This window comes from Agelaius tricolor, unplaced genomic scaffold, assembly GCF_023055355.1.
Source record: "Agelaius tricolor isolate 1412-34295 unplaced genomic scaffold, bAgeTri1.0.p SCAF_24, whole genome shotgun sequence".
NCBI lineage: Eukaryota > Metazoa > Chordata > Aves > Passeriformes > Icteridae > Agelaius > Agelaius tricolor.
Genome location: NW_027269284.1, coordinates 7,346,149 through 7,363,810, shown reverse-complemented (window position 1 = coordinate 7,363,810; position 17,662 = coordinate 7,346,149). Strand labels below are relative to the sequence as shown.

The following is a 17,662-nucleotide window of genomic DNA, read 5'->3' as shown; positions in this document are numbered from 1 at the left end:
CCAAGCATTATCCGTTTATTTCTATAGATCACAGAATAAAATATATCTTAAGAACATTTCTTTCAATTCATCTGTGTAACTAAATCCACCTAATTCAATAAAGCCTAGAAACTAAAGCTTGTAATTACTGTGCAAGAATTCACAGTAATATGTTCAAACTGCGTTTGTGAGTACTCAGAAATCTCAGTTTAAACCTGTCAGAAATTGCATGCAGTCCACATTCAGACAAAGAAGTTTCTCTTCTAAACTGTTCAGCTGAAACTTGTCTAGATTTGTCTTTGAAAGGTATAAGTTGCAAGACCAGATTTTTTTAAATACTATGATGATCTCATTTTAAAAATACAGTTTATGTTGGGGGCTTTTTTTCATTCTTCAGCACTCACGTTTCCCACCACTGGAGGCTCTTTAGGACAAAATTTGATGTGCTACACATAAAAAGTTTGATTATTTGATGAAATTTAACACTGCACACATGTTAAGAACCACCTATTGAAAAACATACGTATCAGAAAGCTATAAATTGAAAAGCTCCTGTAAGCAGCCATTTCTGAAAGAGGGGGAAGGACAGGGCATGACTCTGTGCCAGTTAGGGCTAATGTGAGGATTTTTTAAAAAATATTTAAGTATCTAATTCCAAATGCCAGAACATATATGTTGTGAATGTACCTATGAGCTATCATCCAGAGATAAAATCTAATTGTATGAAACCATCAAATCTTTCACAACCAGATAAGAACTGAAATTGGTTCTTCCAATTACCCCAGTTACCAAATTGGTTTAGGAAGAAGCCCATGGTATATGCCAGGAATCTGATGGCAACAAATTATCAAAATTTAACAAAATCTAATTTAGGAAAGCTAAAATGCCTTCCAGTATATCCCTGCATGGGAACTCTGCTTGCTCATCTACCTGGATTAACAGCTGGGTTACACAGACACTCACACACCCCACAAAGTTGGGGGATGCAACTCCGCTCCAGGGACTTCATGGCAGGATTTGAGAGGGAAGCTCAGTGGCAGGGCCAGCAAGCTGAAGAGTGGCTTCCCAGTTACCATTCAGCATAAAAGATGCTCTAGGTCTCTCTAAACTGGCAAATGCTGCAGCATGTATTTGATAGCATAAAGTTCTGAATAAGAGAAAACACGTTACCTTTCCCTTTGCATCATCTCTCTTTGCTAGGTGGAAAAACCAGAAGGGCCTGTGAGCTTTTGATGTTGTGTTCAGGATCTGCTAGCAACAAATCTAAAATAGTTTAAGCTTACAGTAATTATCAGGGAGTTTGTGAGTACTTAATTTTTTTCCCAGAACAGAAGTAGACAACATAGTACCCTGCACCAACAACAAGGTACAAAGGGAGAGAGGGCATAGAGGAGAATAACTCATAAGGCTGGAAGTTCATAAGGTTGGAACAGGCTCTGTTCCTGTATCTTTTAGCTTTCATGGCCTGCTAGATGTGTGCACCTCTGCATGAAGCTTGTCTGCTGACATCTTTAGGTGACAGAAACTCTTATCCACTTAGTTCCATCTTACATGTTCCATTTTACATGGATCAGGTCCCAGAGAAGTGACTTGGTACTGTCCATTTCGGCCATGACAACATCCTGCAGAAACCAAAAAATACCCCACCTATAGCCCAGAGATTATATTGAGCAAATAAATCCATGTGAACAACTACCCAGGTAACACAATACAAAAATTTCCTTTTTCTCCACCTCAAGGTTTGTCACTCAAGTCGAAGTCATGCTCAAATACTGGAGTAGAACAAAGGGAAAGAGGGGGATACTGAGGGGTGACACATACTGGGAAATGCCAGGCCTTAGCAATAAAATGGAGCAACATGAAATCATCAGTGCCATTACAGTGGGGGTGAATGCCTTCCTGAGCCAAGAAACATCTCTGTTTCCCACTCCTCCTGAGACACACAGGGTGAAATCTGTAAGGAGAGTGAAGATGGATTTCTCTCTCCTATTCTAACAGTGACAGAATCACAGACTAAACAGAAACATCTATTCTTTTCCTGGGCATCCAGAAAGATTTGGAATAAAAGGGATTCAGAATGAGCTTTCTGTCTCCTTTCCAAAGCACACTTTCTTGCAATACAAGCATCGACTTCTTGCTGCATCCAAAGAATTCTCTGAGTGCTGCCAGAATCTGTTACTTACCCAGTACAACATCACTTCACACACTATTTTATAAAGTCCCTGAAATAAGCCTTTCAGGTTAGAATAGCACACCTAGCTCCACCAACCTTCTAAACTAATTTTCTCATACGATTTCAGAATAGAGGATAATGCTAGGAAATCTGCTGGGATCTGAAGATTTACAGGCTGAATACAAAGAGCCAACTTTCAAACATTCTGTCACTTATCTCAGGGAAAGCCTATCACTCAGCTGACCATCTGCTTGCATCTAGCTTTGTTCAAACTACTTCTTAAATCACCTGAAGCAACTTCTCCTTTTGCCAAGGAATGAATTGTAAGCAGATCCCCAGGTCTTCAGTCACATCACTCCAGGATTTACATGATATATATGTATTTTCAAATATATTACAGCATCAACATAGTTCATGCCATGAACTTCAGTGGACTCTGGATGGGGAGGGAGATCATGCCTCAAAATATGGTATATACAATTCTAACATTTTAAATAAAAAATAAAGCCACATTACTCATCAACTATTGCTAGTTTTTCTTTCAAATAAATAATCCCAAATGTACTTCTCACCTAAAAAGTAGCATAACATTACAGGCTTTTAATCCCCATTTCAAAATATTATTGCAATTAATGTAATAATTTATAATTCTTTGAGAAGAGTGCCCCTTCAGAATGCCACTTAAAGGAGGACTATTACACAATTTTACTTTTCAATTCTCTACCACCAAATTGCATTTGTAACGGTTAACACAAAAGCATTCTATATGTAAGAGTTCTGAAGGAAAAACATACTGTACAACTACTGTACAATAACTTTACTGAATACATTCCATATAATTTTGTCAAATATTTGAATCTATAAAAACAACATATAAAGAATAAATGATGTGACATTTGGAATTCCTTAAGAAATAAATGTTCAACTTTTTACCCCAAACAAAACCAATCTTATCACATATAAACACAGCACCTTAAGTGCCAAATTGATCCCTAAAATTATTTTTATAAAGATATATACAAAATATATACAGTCTTACCTAGAGATACAATATTGATATAATGGTACAGAAAGCATATACAAAATATATTGCACATAATTAAATAATAGGCACACATTATAAACATACTGGGTTTTTAGCTCTATACATGTTGTGCATAGTTCATAAATACATATCAAAATCTCAGTGTTAGTTGGTATAATAGTATTACTTTTCTCTGAGAATAAAACCCAATGTTTGCATTTACAAAGGAATTTTAACTCAAATACTTTAAAGTAAAAAAGCTTAAAGGCTAAGCAAAAAGCATTCTGAAGCTGATCTCATTCTTCTCTAATTTCTTGCCAATAACAATAGCCTATTCTAATTTCTCACTACAACAATGCCTTGCTTTAGCTAAATATAATTCATATCACTTACCCGCTCCTCGTAAGAAACAGCAGTTATTTTTCCTAGCAGCACTCTTCCTAAATTCATCTTCACTTAATATGGAAAAAGCATTTCCTTAACACGTCGGCTTCTCAAAGATTAAACTCAAAAATTCAACGCTGTTCCATGCCTGTACATGCCAGTAAAGTTTAAAGGCATTTCGTATGAAGTTCTATTTTACTCCCTTTATGTTACCAATAGCAACAGGCCAATGCAGGAAGCTGTGGTTCGTCAGGGATTCAGATTAGATCTCAATTATCTCTCACCAGAAAAGCTCGATCATTTTATATAAATCATGCTGGTTGTATTTGAGAACGTTTCCTATAACAAATCAGGAATATAAAACGACGCTGAACCCTATGGTAGTCCTGTATTCAATAAAACAGATTTCCAAGACAGTTTCCAAAAAAACACTAGTTAATCACCCTAACATTAGCTAGAGAAACATTTACATAGTAAATCACTATTTTCAGAGGTTTACATAATGCAAGCCAGAACAAAATAGGACCTCAAATAGTCCATTCTGCTTAACTTTTCAGTGGTTAACACTGTAAACTGCACATAAAAATCTGCAATACAGGGAGACTTGGTACATTTCATTAAACCTAGGAGTAGCCTCTTGTCACTAAAGACAAAATTCCTCTTGCAGAAACCAACTTCTATTCTGCCCTTCCTCCCTCAGGACCTGAACCTGTGCTCAGCTGATGTCAGGAGAGTTCTGTGCACAGAGCCTGAGGAACAGAGAGCAAAAGAGGCTCCTTGTAATGAAAGAGGGAAGTGCAATTCACTTGCCTGTGACAGCGGTGTCTTCAAGAGACTCTATATGGAAAGTACAGCATTTCAGGAAGTTTGCTGCTGTCCACAACACTGACAGTACCTAAATCATTCACTGCTGTTATTTTTAAAGCAATCAGAACACAATTTTCTGCTAAAAATAAACCCCAGAATGGCAATCTGGGAGTGATTATTGGGCATTTTTATGCCAGTGGGATGTCCTTAAGCCCTAGGTGGACGTGCATTTAGGAAAGAGGAACTTTCTCCCTTGTTCTGTACAGCATGTGGAACCCCCCACAGCCATGCAGTTCCTAGGTTGAGCCCCTAATACAGAAACCACCCTGTGAAAAAGGCAAATGCTACTTGGAACTTACAAAGAGAGAAAATGAGAAAAAAGAGCCTTTACTCAATATTTCATGGTGAGACTGACTTGCTACATCCAATATGTAAAAGCCTGCACATCTTTTCATTTTGCACTTAGGATGGAGAGACTTGGTTAACAGAAAAACTTAATCTTCTCAATTTAATTTAGAGTGATCGGGGAAGAAATTTAATTCCCTTGCAGATGAAGCCTATTCTAACTAGAATTTTAGAGACATAAGCCAATTGCTGTGATAGAAAGTTACTTTTTTTGATTGATTACTTGTTTGAATAGGCACACCACTGCAGTTTGGAATGCTCCTACAAGCATTTAATACCATGACAAATGCAATGGAAACAAATGGGTGGGTAGACAGGAAGAAATGTCTTTTAAAAGCTACAAATTACACCCTCCATTATTCTAGGATTTCAGAAGCAAGTGTCCTATGGTACTTGCACAGAATAGTTTTACTGTGTGTCGACAGGTATTCAAAATGTGCAATTTCATAAAGAAAAAAATGCCAGAGCTGTTTAAATACTGCATTTTGTTTGACACTAAACCAAGTGGGATGCAAAATATATTTTCATTGTCAGTACTTTAATTAGATAGCACCAATATTACAAATAATCAGGTGTACAATAATCACAATCAGAAATGCTTGAAGAACTTTCCTGTGAAAACCCCTTTGGGGTAACACAAAATAGGACTTTTATCAATAGCACCTGGATTTGACACCCAACCTAAATCCTCTAGGAATCACCTGGAAAGACCAAAAGTACTTGAACAATTTTAACAGGAGAGAATGTTACCCATAAGAAGGAATAAGAGAAAACTGACCCCATATGCAACAGTGGGATGTAGCTGCAGGACCAGCAGCTCACTGGAGCCACTGCAGTGAATGTTGTTGGGAACACTGTGGGTGGGCAATGTTTTACACATTTTAGCACTGTAAACCTAATAATCCCTTCCTTTAAACAGACATGAAGAATTGTTGATTTTGTTTCACTGAACTAAGCATTACAATTCCCCATTTTTTCCACACAGCAGCTCTACCAACACTGAAAAATAAGCTCTAGCAATTAGGCAGCAGCACTTAATGATCATGGCTATGAAGTGTCATGTGGCATCGACAGCCCTTTAAAAAATTCATATCCCTCTACATTTCCACAGCTTATTTCAGCAGCTACAGATATAAAATCTTGTGATTTTTGAATAGCTTATTTGTAAATTGGGCAGGCAACTCAGAGGTCAAAGGTCAAAAGCAGAAGGAGTGCTGATTTGCAAAGCTATTAATGGGAAGTGTTAAAATATGGTACAACAGCTTTAAAAGCCTTATTCAGCTCCACCAAAGACGACATTTGTAAACCCACATCCATCTGCTCAGGAGCTAAACTGTGGGAAGGGGGAGTGACCCCAGATAAGGTTGATCTGTTTTTCTCTCCTACCCTCCCCTCCACTTCCTGCTCATATTTGCTTTTGTACATTTGTTTTCAGAGCAGAAAAAGCTGAAGAGAAAGACTGAATGACAGGGAGCCTGGATAAGTTTTAACTTGTCAGAAGATTAATGGGATTTATTATATCCCTGACTCCTAAAAGAAGAAAACAGGCACAAAAACCACCAGGCAACCAGAAAGTGTCAATCCCCTGGACCAGCTCCTTGTCACACAGAGTCCTAAACTAAATGAGACATTGGCAGAATGCAACACCAAAAATCTTAAATCTCATCAAGCATGGATTTTTTTAATGTCATATTAAAGTAACAACTACTTGCATGACAGCCACATTTTAAGAATATGATTGAGCTCACTGATCCCAGCTACTGAAATAAAAAGCAAAGCATCAAAAAGCCTACACGTAAATTAAGAAAACTCTGCCATAAAATAAAATGCTTTTTCCCCTAATTCTCCAAATTTTCTGTAATCTGTCTAAATATATTTTTGTCAATGATTTGTCAGCTACTCAACAATAAACAGACCCCATATGTGCTACTGATGAGAAGAGGAAAGATTCTCTCATTTACGACACTGTGGATTCCCTCTATGAACTTTGAAATAAGAGCCCTTCCTATTCCAATGCAATATTAACAAAAATATTTTGAAGCTGAACTAGCTGGAACTTGCTGGTGTATAAATAAGTGAAGTACAAGCTGCCTTGTCAGACACTGAGACTTCCCCCACAGTAAATCCTGCAAAGCAAAGGGAGTGATGCAAACCACTGCTCCAGTGCCCTCTGCTGTCTGCTCACACTGCTGTGCACATTCTCAAGTACTAAGTTCAAGGTTTGCCATCCAGAAATTCACTCTAAAACAAAAAAAAAAATCTAATTCTATGAGCCATATTATAAAGTTTGAAAAATAATTCTCCAGGACTGCTAAATGAAAACTGAAAAAATATACTTTTTGCAAAAATGTTTGTGAACAATTCCTGGTTTTATTTTCCCCTTCTGTTGATCAACATTTTAAGACAACTGAATTCTCTCCAATAATAAAAACATGCAGAAACAGTGTAACTTGCACATCCAAATGGAAGGTAACTTGCAGTCCAACAGTAAACTAAATGTAAACTGCATTTTAAAGAGGATATGATTAAGTGACAGATCACTGAAACACATTTAGTCACTTCTGAATTTCCTACTACTGATGTAGTCCCTAAAAATTAATAGATTTTGAGGAAATCAATGTAAAAGTTAGAATAAAAATTACAATATTTTAAGTAAATAATGCATATAATATCTTATCCATGGTTTGCAACTATTTATTTCCCTCCTGATTTTAAAATGGGAAAATTTTGCTGCCATAATTTAGCATTTAAGACAATTTTATACTGATATATACAGACAGAAAAAATAAGACTACAATGTCAAAATTAGATAACACAGCTAGTATGCTTACTTGCAAAATAAGTTTTTCTGAGCAACAACAAGCCAAAACTAATCTAAGTCTCTACACTTCAGAAATTTTGTATTCTACAAATACTTTTCATTTATTTTCAGTTATTCTAATAACTCACACCATCTGGATTCTGTTTTATTGGATAAAATTCCAGATGGAAGAAGAAAAATCCCTTTAGCTGCACAAGTTTTAAAAAAGCACTGTAAGAATTACAAGGTAACATATCTGTAAAGACATTTTTGCTTTACGGAAACACGTGCAAGTATAATAAAAATCAAGTTAAAGGTTTATAAAAAAACTTAAAGAAATATCGGTTTATCTACTACACTCACTTTAAAACAATACAGTGCTGCAAAAGAATTTTAAACATGGCTAGAAAAATGGTGTATTCTTAATTTTATAACAGCTTATATAGAAAGTCAACTTAAATACTTATACTTACGAACTTTGTCTCTTTAAAACCTCATTGAATCCTGAGAAGCATAATTTATCATATTTCACTGCAAGATTTCTTAGCTAGGAAGGCTACTCATTAAACCACATTCCTGTTTTCTGCTTGCTTTAGACAAACAAAACTTTATACTTACAGACACTTGACTATCAGTAAAAGTTTTCTCCATGTATAAATGGTTTAATATCTCATGGTTAAGAAACAGCCCCTTCAACTTTATTGTTACGCTCTTTCTGAACACATATTTACTTCTTCCAGAGTCCAGTGAAAAAATGAGGCTTTTCTGCCTGCTGCCCTATCAACACCTCTCGCATTCTCCTCCCTCCCCAGCACATTCCCCGCCCTCAGTACTGGTTCTGTATCTTCTCATCAAAAGGAACAGGCAGCTTTCAAAATGGTGTTTAGGCAGGTCCTGCGTAACAATAAAGCTTCTGTAAAGACAACAGCCCCGCTGAGGAATCTGCTAATGTAAAATACATTCACTGAGGGCCTACAGGACTCTGTCCTAAAGGTTTGTCCAAACTTGTTTCAGCATTGAGTCAACATCGCTTTCTCATCCCAAGTATTCCCTTTTTTAATACATTCCCCTTTGATGAGCATATTACCTGGATGAACAGAGTCACCAATCTCTACTAAAAATAATTAAAATATAATCTAAAAATACTTTAAAAAATAGACTGTTAAGACATGTAAGACTCACAGCAAACTTCTTGCACTTTCTGGCATGTAGGTACGTGTCTTGGAGTGATTACAATCACATGTATGCAGATTGTGCAACCTATCTCATCCTACCACAACTCTCCGTGTTCTTGTGAGTAAGCAGAGCACTGGCATTTACGAGGATCGTGTTCCAAGTGAAACATTACTCTCGTAATTTTCAATACCACACCTACTCTCCAGACAGACCTGCAATATCTGTGCATTTTCAGAAAAAAAATGCATGCACTTTCTGCCCAAAAATAATCCTTAAACATCATCCTTCGGCAGCTCCTTTGTCCAGAAGGGAGTTGCAGATAGGCTTTTCACTGTATATTTTAAGTTTTAGAAGTACTAGTGAAATGTTTTAATGATTTAATAGTGAATAAGAAATGCTAGTAAGTAAACAAAAAGCTTCTAGTAAAAGTTCTAGCTGACTCCTTTTTGTTTCTGTAGTTTCACTGGACAGATAAATGCATGAGGACAGTCAAAATTAGGTGGTACAAATTCCTACCCAAAATCCCAGCAGTTCAAGCATGAGAGAGAATCAGAAACAATTTGCAGATGCTGTCAATATGTGCTGTATGTATTCTGTGATTATGTTCTAGAAAAACCAATCCAGTTCACTCAAGAAAGCCTTAAAAACATCAGCCAGGTCTCATCAGAGAGCAAAAACCCCTCCTTAGTTATTATTTTGTCACGTCAAAAGACTCACCAGGTAACAGGAAGAGCAGTGAGGGAGGGCAGGGATGGAGAGACACCAAACCAGTCAGGCAGTTCCTCATTGCCACTCATTCCAGGAGCTGCCTGGACAATCCAGCAGCAGCAGCAGCAGCAGCTCTGGGCAGGGCAGTGGCCAGAGCCATCCCCCCAGCACTGCAGCACACACAGGGAATGCTCCCAGTGCCCAGGGCGGGCACCAGCACCAGCAGGTACTGCAGCCCTTCACAACAACCTCCCAGCAAGGCAAAGGCAGCACAGCTCCTGTGCCAAGAGAGCACCACAGTCCCACAGCCAGGGAAAGGCACTGTCCACCCTCACATCCCTGCACACAGCCAGTTCAGAACATGGGCTCATCAAACCCAGCGTTATGTTTCCAGTAGTGGCCACACATGGAAGCCTACCAAAGAGCAGCACAGGGCAACATATCAGACATTTCCTTGATGACATTCTCCCAGACTCCAGGTATTTTTAGTTCAAGAGATTTCCTGCACCTGGTGTGGCTTGTCTCCTTAATAACCCCCAGTGGCTCTCTTTTCCAAATACTTGTCCACTTTCCCTCCAGGACATGCAAATTTCTTGCATCCACAGCACTCAGTGGTGAGGCATCCCACAGACCAGCTCACCTCCCACATGAACAGTCGTGTTCTCCTGTTTGTTTTGCTCCTGGCTCCAGCTATCTTTAATTAATGGTGCCGACTTCTTGTCCCGAAGGAGAGATGAGCAATCAATCCCAAATACTTTTCCTATGCCACCCATGATTTTCCACTCTTCCTTACACTTTTCTAAATCTTTTCTTCTCCTAATATATCAGAGCATTTTAAAATAAAGAGACCAGGTATGGAAAAACAAACCACAGTTGTATGCAATGGAATCATCTATTCCTTCTGTAATAATCTGTAAGACAGGATTTTGCTTCATTGCTACTGTACTGAGCTGTTGTTTACATGCAACTCTCCCTTATAACTCAAAGACCTCACTTCTGAGAAGAAACAGTCTCCTAAGAAACATATATATCATTTGTTATATGAAGCTAGAGCTATTTTGCCTCATTTGTTTTACTTTACATTTATCTGCATACATTTTCATCTGCCATTTTGTTGCCCAGTCATTCAGACTTATAAAAGCAGCCTGGTCTCATCCTCAGAGACTGCTCTCATCCTTATTACCTGGAGTAACTTCACCTCACTGCTCACCTTCTTGGGAGGAGCCTTAATAGATGCCCTTGAATCAACAAATGTAATATAAGAAACTGCAGCTAGGATCATCCTTAAGCAGCAAAAAGTTCTGCATTTCAGAATCAGTGCAGTAAATAGTAGCATTATTCTGCCTTAATGTCACATGCCTCAGACCCAGAAGAGGGAAGAGAGTAAGTTCAAAGAGAGTAAGCCACATTTTTGAAGAATGCTTGGTTAGGGAAAAAGAGACCCCTGAGAGGTTGCCAACCTAACAAGAGCTCCATTTGTGTGAGGATTGACAGTTCTGTCACTACTCAAGGAAACCAGAACCAAAATAACATAGCCAAAGCCAAATCCCAGTATCTTACACTGCTGAACTAAGGAATGCAACCCCTCTGTAGATTCAGGTGGATACTTGAACTTGCTCATCCTGTCTGATCCTTGTAGTTCCACAAACTGCAGAGATATTTACAGCCTGTGAATTCACCTGTGTCCCTTTAATCACATATCTTAAGAATGGCAGTATTGGCTACTAAAAGAAAATTCATTTATACAGAATACAAGTCTGTCTCTAGTACCTGAAAGCACATATTGTGTCTCTGGTTCTGTGGCAGAAATGGGCTTGTGCTGGAGAGCCAAGCCTAGAGCCAATAAGGCTCAGACAGCACTTGTGGTATTTTCTGCGACCCTGTCGAAGGGAGGAATGATGAATCTGACTCCATGTCCTTAGAAGGCTAATTTATCATTTTATGATCTATATTATATAAAAGAATACTATACTGAACTATACTAAAGCATAGAGAAAGGATACCTACAGAAGGCAAGAAGATACTAAAGAAAAACTTGTCACTCTCTCCTCAGAGTCTGACACAGCCTGACCATGACTGGTCATTAAGTCAAAAACAATTCACATGTTGGATAAACAATCTCCAACCGCATTCCAAAGAAGCAAAACACAGGAGAAGCAAATGAGATAATATTGTTTGCCTTTTTCTCTGAGGCTTCTCAGCTTCCCAGGAGAAAAATCCTGGGCAAAGTGATAAGCACTTGAGTGGCAGGGTCAGACAATCTACTGATTGCCTTCTCAAGAAGAAACTTCTCTGTAGTGTCCCAACTGCCTTTGCACATAGGGGGGCCTAATTCCCTAAGGAACCCATCCTAGGCAACACTGTTGGTTTCTTCTCGAGCACCACAGCATGGGGTGAGCACTGCTGTGATGAGCACTGCCCTTATGCACCTCACAGAAAAAGCAGAGATGAGATCCAGCTCTCAGCACATTCTCTGACTACTCTGCCTCTTACATGCACATTTAAATGGCAAATTTCTCCAGAATCTGAAGTAAAGAAAATAACACAAAAGCAGGAGAAAACAGTAAACAGTAACATTACTGAAGAATGATCATTTCACCAATTGAAGTAACAGAAAATAAATCCCATTATTCTCAGTGTCTGGGATAAAAAAAGCACAGTTTAACATTCTAGATTGTATGCAGAAATAAGTACCTCAAATTCACAATAAAGAGGTTGCACATAACTTGTTGATCTGTTGACCAACCCACCTTTGTCAGATACTTTACAAAACAGTGTCAGGAGCACAAGAACTTTCCATGGAAAAGTCTATACATGTAAACTTAAGAGCAGATAGTGAAAATCTTTTTAAAATTATGGTATAGTATAGAATACCAGCAAAAACCTAACAGTAATGCTAGAGCACAATCTGTGAAGAAAAATAAAATGTATACTACTAGCATGATGTTTCCTTCTTCAAAGAGATATAAATAAACTACCTGATAAGATCCCACATGCCAAAGTAAAAACCTGAGGATGATCCTCTGGGGAAGGCTGGAGAGTCTGAAATTCTTAATAGAGCAGTCTAGAGAAGCAAATGTGAAACCAAATGATGCTGGACAGCATGGCAGCCCAGACAGTGCAATCCCCTGCCTGCAATCCCCCATGTCCTGGCTGTGTGGCCACTGTGCAGCCCAGCAGGTGAACAACTCCAGCCAGGAGTGCTCAGCCCAGGGCCTGAACAAAGCAGAAAAATGCCTGGCACAAACCACTGGATGTTTCCAAAGTCTCACTGATCAGCTCCACAAGCACATCAGTAATTCAAGATAAAACCATCAATGTATAATGCCATGACTGAGTTGCACTATTTACAGCCAGACATCATGGCCAGCAGGAGGGTTTGAGCCAGCTTAGGGAGGGAGTCTGAAATCACTAAGCACACCTCTCACTGCTCCAGAAGCAGTGCAAAGGGAAAAGAGAAACAAGAACCTCATCTGTGGGCACAGATCCATGAAGCTTCCAACACAGCAGCCTCAGGGGCTGCTCAGGGTTAGCACTCAGACTGCAGAGTACCCACACATGAGACTGGATTAAACCTTTAGGAACTCATTATCACTGTGCTAAAAATACAATACTGCCTTTTACATACAAGAATGGAGATTTTCTCATGTGTGCACTGCTATTTCACAATTGGCCTTTCCTCCCCCTTTCATGAAAGCTGACAGCAAAACTGCCAATTGGCTGGTTATATCTTAGGTAAAAATTTGGACAAAATATAGCCAAAGATGCAGTTCTTAAAGGGGGTACACAGTAGAACATATTTTTACTAATTGGTGAAATCTGAAATAAAACTATACATTCTTCATTTCAAAATTCAAATTTTGAATTTACTGTTAAAAGCTGAGAATGAAGAGGCCTCTTGATTTAAAAGATGTACTTATACTTACCATAGTGGTGGCACTGTGGCCATGGTGATGATCTAAGAACATCAATAAAGCAACCTCTGCAGGGAGAGTTAATACTTTTTATTAGCTCATATGAGAGGGTGGGAAAAGTTTGGGGCATGTTTAGATCTTCTTGTCTGATTTTCCTAGTATACTAGTTGGTCTAATATAAGCTATTATCTCCCTGGGTAAGCTTTGTCTGATTATTTAAATCAGTCAAACAAAAACAGGTACCCACTTAAAAACTCCTTATTAAGTCAAATGAGCATTTAGGGGGAGTTTTGCCACCCACAGATGCCAAAGCTAATATCCAGCAGAGACATGTCATCTATTAGTATAAAACCTCATACCAAAGAGATGTGCTGTATGCTTTCAAATAGCAGATGAAATGCAAAAAGTAGTTGATTCAGTAGAATTAACAAAACAGAAAAAAAATCAAGCATTATTATCCATAATAACACCTAATAATACTACATTATTAATGGTTATAATTAAGATGGAACATTCTAACAAAAGCCTCACACTGATTTTTAAAAAGAATACATGATGCATTCCAACTTTGAAAACATAACTAAACTCTAGAAATTTGATATAACAAATGTTGTTTATAATATAAAATATAGCTTTAAGCTTTCCTAAACAGGATGAGAACAAGAAAAGCTGCAACATCCATCTTTTCTTGTCTTGATACTTAGTTCAAAGAATTAAATCATCTTTAATTTTAAAAATTTCTCTGCATTAAATGATTATTTAACAATACTTACAGAGTTTGACACTTGTTTCCCTAAGAGATTATGTCTGTCATTATACTACTCTGCCCTATTTTTAACCACAGAGAAATACGAAAAGTACAAGTACCAAAATTATTTTCAGGAAAAAACAGCTTTAAATGTTCTTCTTGGTGAGGAGGAACCTAAATTTTTTGACTTCAAGAAAATACTGCAAGGTTCCCCCATTTTTACAGACATCAATAAAAATTAAAAGATGAGTGGAATGGCTACAGCTGAAAGTGTTACCAAAACTGGTGATGAATAGAACAATCACAATTACTGTGCTTAAGGTAAATTTTTACATAGGTAGTGCTCTACTGTCTGCAGTCTCGCAGAGACACCTTTAATTTGTTTATAAATTTATAAACATCTTTTCCAGAACAGAATTGTGCAAGAGGATGAGAGTAGTGGCATTTATCTACAGGAAAGAGAAGTGGGAAGAAAGACAGGATCACACCCTCTCATTAAGCCAAATATTAAATAATCATAAGGTACTTTTAGCTTAAATTACACCTTGAAAATATGAATCAGCAACTATGCTAAAAAGTAAAATTGGTGCAAATCACAGAATGATAACATGGTTTTTAATAGACACTACTTCATAACAACAAATTATTCACATAGAAAAATTGATTGCTAGATAAAAGATAAATCTGTTCTTAACAAAACCAAGTTTCTTGTAATTTAATAAATAAAATTTTCTAAATACATTTCTTCTGAAAACAACATAACTAGGGCACATACTAGACATGCTCATTTTCTGAATTCAGTTCCAATTTAAAGACTAATTAATCATAATCAGACCTGCTGTGAACAAGCACAATTTCCACAGTTCAGAAATAAAATTGTGCATTTTCTCTTTTGTGAGACATTCTCCCTACCACAATTATAGCACAAATGCACCATAAATTTTCCACTCTCGTCCCATCTTGATCCCTGCATTTTTAAAAAAATCTTGTATACAGTTTCTATCAGTAAAAACAGCACCAAGATGCTAATCCTACAAACTGGTCTGGTTTTTTCTATGGATAATACAGCTTCTGCAGTTAAGAGGAAAATACTTAAGGAGGGGCAAGTATATCATTAATTCTAATCTTACAAGAATTCTGTCTGTGCACATATAGCCAGAAGTAATCTAACAAGTTAAAAGAAAAAGTGACATTTTCTCATGAAATCATGTTTTTATTTATTAAAACATGCATGAATATGCTATATTCTTTGACAGATACTTTTAAAAATAAATAAATAACAAATTTCAAAGAAATTACGCCACCTTATGGTAGCAGTCAGCAACACTGACAGCTGCTGTTTCACACACAGATCATACTTCAACAAAAAATCCAAATACAGCCTTTTTAGACCTGTAAGCAATGAACTGTGTTCATCAAATGCCCATAAAAGAAACTCCATGGAACCTACTTACACTGCTCAGTTTAGAAGATTAATTTGGATGCCAGCAGGAATCAAACCCACAAGCTCAGAGAAGCATATTAACTGAATTTCATGTTTGGATTATTACCTTATCCAGTCTGCCAAGACAACTGAAAAGGACACAAAAGCAAGCAAGTAGCCTATACAATACACTCATGGTCATTATTCCAAAGGTGGAGTCTCTAAGAATTTCCTGCTATTGTTATTTCCTCTTCCACCACCCCTAAATAGATGGCCTGAAATAAACTAAACATGTACTAACAACATTATGTTCTACCACACATAGTGGAAGAGTACTTGGGACAAGTGCTGAAGCAGCAGTGTTGAAGTTTGAACCAAAATTAAAATACCTCAACGTTATTTTATTTTGACATACAAAGCTTTTTAAATTCTTCTCTGGATTGCTGTTTCTCCTGGTGGCTGGGATATCTGGGAGATCATTCTCTTACAGCATGCAGGGTGAAAAAAAGATTTCAAAGTGAAAAGAAGTAGCTGGACAGAGAGCAGTCCACACCCACACAGCTACATGGAGTAAGGGCATTCATCCAAGTACAGATTTGAAGTCAGACCATTCCTTTGTCCAGGTCACACTGTGACCTAGAATGAAAGTTTCCCTTCCAAAGTAACTCAGTAATGATGAGAACATTGGGACACAGATGGACTCAATCCCTCCTGTTGGTGCTACTCTGTTTACAGACACTAATGAATACCAACTAGCACATAATAAGGGGAAAAAAGGACTTTTACGCCAGTAACGATCATATCTTTCTGAAATTAATGGAAAGTCCCAAGTGCCTGTTTTAAAGAATATTTATACAATGTGAAACAGCTCCAACAACAGAAATTAAATTTTATTTTTGATGTTTAAAACACTCAAAACATGAGATGTGCAAAAAACCTGAATGAAATTTTAATCTGTAAGACTGTGGAAAGAACCATGTTTTTCCTGTTGCATGTGAATTGTTAGCACTAGATTCTTTGGTATTCTGAGAGAATTCATTCTTACTGCAATCAGAAATTCTGTCAAAACTGGATATATGTAACAGCAAACTTTTTCAATTTAGAAGAATCACCATTTTCTGATTAAGAATTTTGTAGCTAGATGGTTCCCAAACCCCTTTACCCAGAAGTTCTTGTTGTGTTTATGTTATGCAGTTACAGTACTAAAGTTATGAGTGCAAAGAAATTACGTAGTTTTTTATAACTAGAAAAAAAAAATAAGACACTTAAAAGCTTCAGAGAATATAAACCACTATGAAAAACAGAAAAATAGAAAAACATCTAAGAAATAGGTAATTACAGTTCCTACCTGCATTCCCTAAGCATGCCAGAAGCTCCTTCCATATATTCTGCTCCCTAAACATCCCTCCCTGAGCTCCCTTCTCCTTTAGTTCAGAGTCAGTGAAATGCTGGTCTTCCTACATTTTCCCACAGCAGAAAACTCAGAGTGTCTCCTTTTTCCCTCCTCCCATCTCAAATGCTTTTTAAACACCTCCTTCCCATTTGGAGGGCTCAGTGTGCCACATTCCCTCCCTTGCTGAAGCGGTGCAGAATGCATTGCATGGCTCCTGTGCCAAAAGCTCTGCACAGATTTTTGTTTTTTCCAGTCACCAGAGTTCCTCCAAATAAGCATGGTAAAGGGCTAAGGGAAGAATCTCTGCATCTCTTCACATCACTGTGGCTCAGTGTCATGGTTTTCCTGAGGAGGCACACTAGGAGTGAAGATATAATGAAGCCACATTCCTACAGTAGAACAGAAGGATGGCTTTTCATTCCTTGTTTTCTCCAAAGCCAATATGCTTTTGAGAGCCAGACATCAGCTGATGCTAAACCAGATGTAAAATAGCATAATATTACTCCTAAAAGGAGCCAAAATCACCAAGTTGATTAGGAACTCCCTTTTGTCAACTGCTGTCAAAATTCATCAGCTGAACAAAAACCAGAATATGATGAACATTTGATTTCTCTATATATTACATTTCTGAGACATTATGAACATTTTGATCAGCAAAAGTGTATTGTGTGGATTTACACAGGACCAACTATGATATGAAAAATAAAGTCAGAATTGCCCACAGAAAG

The 17,662-nt window shown here is 37.6% G+C and overlaps 1 protein-coding gene across 7 annotated transcripts in view; it reads right to left on the bottom strand.

Annotated features, from left to right (window-relative positions):
* RGS12 (regulator of G protein signaling 12) overlaps positions 1-17,662 on the bottom strand; it is an 85,780-nt gene that overhangs the window by 45,526 nt on the left and 22,592 nt on the right. The window contains exon 1 of one of the 7 annotated variants that reach the window (XM_071447442.1): positions 8,191-8,323. The exons of 5 other annotated variants lie outside the window; for them this stretch is intronic. In XM_071447442.1, coding sequence (XP_071303543.1) covers positions 8,191-8,223 — 33 coding nt within the window. In that variant the 5' untranslated portion in view covers positions 8,224-8,323. Of the gene's footprint in view, positions 1-3,569; positions 4,329-8,190; positions 8,324-17,662 lie in introns of those variants that run through there. One more of the 7 variants, XM_071447441.1, reaches the window with a different exon arrangement.